At 44.4% G+C, this 6,667-nt stretch overlaps 1 protein-coding gene across 1 annotated transcript in view; it reads right to left on the bottom strand.

Moving 5' to 3' along the window:
* Window positions 1-6,667, bottom strand: part of vps13b (vacuolar protein sorting 13 homolog B) — a 109,977-nt gene that overhangs the window by 41,734 nt on the left and 61,576 nt on the right. Inside the window, exons 26-28 of the mRNA XM_016559011.1 lie at window positions 4,978-5,392; window positions 4,775-4,892; window positions 1,993-2,196 (exon numbers count right to left, since the gene is read on the bottom strand). Coding sequence (XP_016414497.1) covers window positions 1,993-2,196; window positions 4,775-4,892; window positions 4,978-5,392 — 737 coding nt within the window. The remainder of the gene's footprint in view (window positions 1-1,992; window positions 2,197-4,774; window positions 4,893-4,977; window positions 5,393-6,667) is intronic.

The following is a 6,667-nucleotide window of genomic DNA, read 5'->3' on the forward strand; positions in this document are numbered from 1 at the left end:
TATTTTTTAACAAAGATTAATAACTTTTGTAGCAAATGTAGCTATTGCTCATTGTTAGGGATGTAACGATTAACCGCGAGCTGGTTGAAAATCGATTCAAATATGTGACGATTCAAATCGGTTGAGATGCTAAACAAATCGCGATTCATTTATTGGTAGTTTATGAATCCATGTCTGAGGGGAACTTGCTGTCTTTAGAAAAGTTCAGATGCAGGGCTTTACAGTGCGACCATTTCAGTTGCATTTGCGACTGAAAACTACTGCGTGTGACTATAAACATTTTTTTAGGAGCACCGGTGTGACTGACCCGATCATCATCATACTTGTGATTGCGCTGAGGGGAGCTTCAAAGGTTTCTACGTGTTTTTGCAGCGTTGAGTAATGTATCACAGACATATCTCACGAATCCTTTCATAAGCAAAGTGTAGACAGGGTGTAAATAAGAGATTCATTGCGCAGTGTAGAGAGCTTCGTTGATTATAAATGTGAGATCGAAATGAACTAAGATGAGTGACAGCTTTTAATGATTTTTAAGGGAGTTTGTAAATGTGATACTGATTTAATACAATTCAATAAACAAGAAGTTAATATTAAGTGACTTACATTGTTGACTATAACACTATTGTCTGATTTTGCTCTATTTCGTCGTCGAAAATAGTTTAAAACAAAGACACAGCGGAGCCGCTGCGCATCTCCATTCAAACACAGCGGTGTTTCGTTTATGAATGAACGTTTTTTTTTTAATGAATCTAGTGAGTCAGTGATTCATGATTACCCATTCATAAATACAGTCACTTGCTTCATTCCTGAATGAATCAGCCGTTTGAATGAATCAATTGAATGAATGATTCAGTGATAAAAATCAGTGACTTGCCGCCACCTGCTGGCAGTTTTAGTTTCATTTTTAAAGTATCTTTTCAGTTATTTAAATCATTTAATATTTCTATATTCAAAATTTTATATTTAAAACATTAATATCATCATGAATTTATGGATTTAATTGCACTCATTCCACTTCTGAACCTCATTAAATGTCTGAAAGTACATCAAGCCACTTTTGTGTTCTTCTGTGCCACCTCTACAAATTAATTTTGTTAATACTGATTTAATTTGATTGGTAACTTATATTTCTTATTCTACTTGTTCTTATTCTGTCGTTTTAATTACAATTTTTAAAAAGCTTATAAAATATAATTTTTTAAAGAATTTGACAGATGATGACATACTTTTAATAAAGTTAGAGGAGTCAAATATCACCTCGTAATGGGAAGGCTACTTTTTGATAAAATTTTGGATAATTGTTTAGAAGGTGCTCCTAAAATTTTGAACGTGCTCCTAAATTTTTTAAGTTAGGAGCACAAGTGCTCCTAAAAAGAAAAGTAAGCGTAGAGCCCTGTTACTATTGTAATAATACTACTGTACTGTAAAATAAAATAAAAACTGAGTATTTAATAATTATTATTATAACTGTAAATTAATTTTCAAACATGAAACCATCAAGCTTGGGATGTTACAACTTCAGTTTTGTTAGCAACAGCTTAATAAGCACTTCTCATTCTAAATCGTGTCAAATGTCGTGTTTCTAAATGCACGTTTTATAAACTACATGCTTGTGTAAATGAACAGTTCTGTACTTCACACTGAAACCCACAATGCATATATTTAATTCAATTGCAGCCTTTGTGATTTCATAATGGCATTAAGCCATACTGCGCTTATGATTTTATTTTTTTGTGAAAGTGCAGCACAGACGTGGTTGCACCGTCAGTCTTTCAGATTTGAGCTCATCTTTGCAGCAGAAATGCAGATTTCGAACGACCTATCAGTTGCTCTCTAGAGTGAAAATGAGCCGCTCTGACCAATCAGGATTCACGCCGGTCTCTGCCGTCTCACTGCATCTCTGGTTTCATCTCCAGCATGGACTGGATCAATCAGTGTGAATGAGCTCATGCTGTCAGTCAGTTACCCAGAGTGCTCTAGTGCACCGCTCACCTGCTGGCCATGTTCCACTCCAGCGCGGGATTCTGGGAGCTCCGTTCACCATCTGCAGGAGAGCCGCTCGTCGGGCCCTCGCGCTCCGGCCGCAGGTCGTCCCAGTGAGCCGTGCCCATGTTGATGCACTGGAGGTCAATCTGATACTGACGGTCCTCGACCTCTGACCCCGGGTCACGCAGAACGCCCAGATTCAGCGCCCGTCTGAGAGAGAGAGAGAGAGAGAGTTGAGGTGTGATCAGTGCTGCAGCAGAACTGTAACACACACACACACTCAGAGACACACACGCACACACACACACACACACACACTCAGAGACACACACACACACACACACACACACACACTCACACACACACACACACACACACATTACTGTCCTATCTCTCATCAGACACACTGAATGTGGGGAATCAGATCCTGTATGTGTGTGTGGGACATCAGCAGTGATGTTGTGATGTGTTTATTTGCAGTGGCTCACTGCGCTCCCGCTTTAAACACGGCCTGCCAGTGTAAACGCCTCCAGATGTGCTGATCTGATGTTTCTCACCAGCGTTCATAAACATCTTCACTGAGAGACGCTCTGATCAACACTGATCGCGGTTTCCATGGTGACAGCGATCGATCACATTCACAGTATCACAGGAGCTCAAGCCGAACACAGGACGAGATCACAAACGACACGATCAACTATCAACACACACGAAATCAGGACATGTCAACAGTTAGTGTTACAGATCAACACACACACATCTGCTTCATGAGTGTTTAAATCTGCTGTTTTATCATGAAAATAATGTAGCTTAAAGTGATAGTTAACCCAAAAGTGATCATTCAGTCATCATTTACTCGTTTCAAACCTGTGAGACTTTCTTTCTTCTGATATTTTAAAGAAAGTTGGAAACCAAACAACATTGGAGCCTACTGACTTTCATTATATGGACACAAAAAACAAAAACAAAAAACACTGAGACATTTACACTGAGATTTAAAGTCATACAGGTTTGGGAGAGTAAATGATGATTTCTGTCACTTTAACAGCCCTAAAAACAGGTCTTATTATCTTCATGCTAAATATAATTTCTCATTGTGTTTCCATGAGATCCAGCGACTGTCTGCGTGTTTTTGAGGAGATTCTCACGCCACCTGATTCATGACACGTCCAGTGACATCATGACTCTCGCTGGCTGCGGTCGCCCCTAAATGGCCCTGTGCTCTGAGAATTCTGGGTAACAGCACCGAGATTTACTGCCACAATCAAATTCAATTGCATTTAATTTAAGCTAAACTGACTGTAATTAGTGGCGAGAGCATCAGCGGAGAGACTGAGAGAGAGGCTAACTGTGGCGTTCAGGAGGACGCGGTGTGCGCGGGTGCAAATGAAAGGCTCAGGATGAGGGCGATGGTGAGCTGAGTGTTCGGGTGTGACGCGCAGCCCTTCCTGCAGGCCAAACACCTGCCACACGCCTGTTCTCCATCAGCCTGATAAGAGTTTAATATCCTCATACACACACATCATCATCATGAGCGTCCTCTGCTCCTGAGAGCCGTGACTCGCTGCGGTGTGCTGTGGGAACTCACCGTGTTTGAACTCGCATTTCAACATCTTAATTGCTCTGGTCATTTATCTCCCGCCGAGTTTATATGTCACAAACAGGCTGTAAACACACGACGACACCAGCCATGTGCTCAGCAGAGAGAGAGAGAGAGAGAGACAGCGGGCAGATCATTATCTGACTGAACACTGAGGCAGATGTTGAACTTTGACCTCTGGTGTGAATCATGTTGATGTCAGTGATCTGTTCAGATGTGCAGTGACACTGTAATGAAGTGCGGTGCGACTCCAGCAGTTACTCACGGACAGACGCGACCCAAACACTCCACACGTGCAGCGCACAAGAGACTCCGCTCACTACTAATCTGAACAGTTTGCAGTATGGTGTTACATTTGTGCCAAAAAAAAAAGTGAGTGACAATGTGTCAGTGACAGTGACGATGGGTTGCGTTTGCCATTGAATAATTAACCTGAGCTAACCAACATCCAACCCACTCAATTCAGCATCCACCCAGCTGAGAAATACTTCAGCAGACGCTCTATGCACTTTCCTCCATCAAACGCATCATGAGAGGAACAACAGCAAGACACACAAGAGGTGTCAGTGTGTGTGTGTGTGTGTGTGTTTGTAAGAGAGAGTGTGAATGTAAGTGTTGAGGTTGTGATTCTCACAGTGGCAGCGTCTCAGAATAGCATCAGAGAGACCACAACTATTCACACACACTTTCACACACACACACACACACACACACACACACTAGTGACATCAGTCTCAGCACAACTTCACAAGAAGATTTCAATGAACAACAGCCTGTGGAAAAACACCAGACACACAGACACACACACACAGTCTGGTTGTAGGGACTCTCCATAGGCATAGCACAGATGCACACACAGACGCACGCACACGCACACACACTCACTAACTCACATACACACGCATGCGCACGCACGCACACGCACACACACTCACTAACTCACACACACGCATGCGCATGCACACACACACACACACACGCATGCGCGCGCACGTACACACACACACACACACATACACACATACACACACAAACACACACGCACGCGTGCACGCATTCACGCACACTGACTCACACTCACACACTCGCACTCACACATACACACACACACACACACACACACACAGAGACACAGACACACACACAGACACAGACCACACACACACTCACACACACACACAGACTCACTGGTAGAGGTCTTTGCGCAGGACGGAGCGCGGCAGTGGATTATCAGCCTGAGGAGCGACGCTCACTGATCCGATCTTCAGCACAACCGTGTCTTCCTTTCTGTGCTTGAGCTGTGAATCTGAACACACACACACACACACCATCATCCTCGTCCTCATCATCATCAGTGTGTAAGCGCTGCAGTGAGGGTGACGTGTGCTCACGTGTGCTGCTCTGCGTGTCCTCCAGAGGGCAGAAGACCCGGATCACGCTGGTGTTGAGGTAGACGAGCGGCAGGCTGCTGGAGGACAGCGAGTGTGCTCTCATCGGCTGCCCGGCAGACACGCGCTCTCGGATCGGGTGACGCAGGTGTGGCGGCGGGGACACGTGGAAGACACGCGCCACCATCACCAGCAGAGGGCAGGACAGCACCAGGTCGAAGGGTTGTGCCGTGAGCAGGATCTCGTGCAGGTACTGCGGCGATCCGTCCGCTCCGTCCTCACACAGCCTCTGAGACGCCGGCACACGCTCCTGACGCGCCGTCAGCTTGTGTCGCACGTTCCTCGTCACGGCCTGCGTGTAGGTCACCGACAGGAAGCCGTGCTGCTGGTGCGAGACCTCCAGAGCCTTCGCCGCCATCTGACCGGGCCGCCAGAGGTCAGAGGTCAGATGCGGTTAAGGCTCGAGCGTATGGCAAGCCAGAGTATTCATATACACCTGGTCGGGCGTCTGATTGTACACGGACACGTCAAAAGCGTGCGATTTGATAGCAAAACGCGCGTCCTCGACACATTTAAGTTGTTCTATTATCATGGTTACGATCAATAAAATGTCTGGCGATTGGAGAAGTAACATCATGTCTTCGAATAGATGATTTATGTTCACTTACTCTTATTCTTAGTGACCTTGATGTCTTTCCAACATACATCAATGGACAGGAGTACTGAAGTAAATAAATATCATTCTTAGTAGAACATGTTATGCGAGATTTAATCTGATAACACTTTTTTTAGCCTGTTTGAACACTTCAGACAGACGTTTGCACTGCCTTTTTGGTTTACCTGTTTACACGTTCATAACGTGCGTTTTGTCAGACTCAAAACGCACGTATTCGATGCCCATTTCTGTTATGATAAACGCACGTCAAAAACACGCGTTTTTGGTGACTCAAGCGCGCGTCAACATCGCGCGCTTTTATGGCAAATCGCACGTCGAGGATGCGCGTTTTGCTGTCAAATCGCACGCTTTTGACGTGTCAGTGTACAATCAGACGCCCGACCAGGTGTATATGAATACTCTGGCTTGCCATACGAGCGATTAACACTCGCTACAATCACACAAACTCAAATCAGCATGAAAACAGCCGCATCAGCACATAATCAAACATGCTCGTGATCAGAGAGACGAGTCACGACTGCGGCCGCTGCCAGCAACACTCGCTTCAGCTGAAACGCAGCAAACACTGCGGCGACATTTATCTGCGTATTTCGTAGCAGCGCTTCCCAAACTGGTGTTCATGAGTCGGGAGCTGTGTCTCATTTCGAAGGCTGCGCCCTCCAGAGGTTGCAATATGTTTTAAAGGGGTCATATGATGCGATTTCAAGTTTTCCTTTCTCTTTGGAGTGTTACAAGCTGTTCGTGAATAGATAAGATCCCTAAAGTTGCAAAGACTAAAGTCTCAAAACCAAAGAGTTATTCTTTATAAAAGCTAAAGTCCCCCTGTAGTCAAATATTTTATCCCTTAAAACTTATCTTTGATCATCAAAATGACATATTTAAATGTTTTTTCTTGTGAAAATAATTTTCTCATGCCTTAAAATAGCTTGAATATAACTCTAACTCTACACCCTTGCCTCATTTACTATATGCGGATCTATGAATATGCAAATTAGTCCCGCCTCCACTCAGTCACAC

Source organism: Sinocyclocheilus rhinocerous, unplaced genomic scaffold (genome assembly GCF_001515625.1).
Source record: "Sinocyclocheilus rhinocerous isolate Xijiao unplaced genomic scaffold, SAMN03320098_v1.1 scaffold828, whole genome shotgun sequence".
NCBI classification, from domain to species: Eukaryota; Metazoa; Chordata; class Actinopteri; order Cypriniformes; family Cyprinidae; genus Sinocyclocheilus; species Sinocyclocheilus rhinocerous.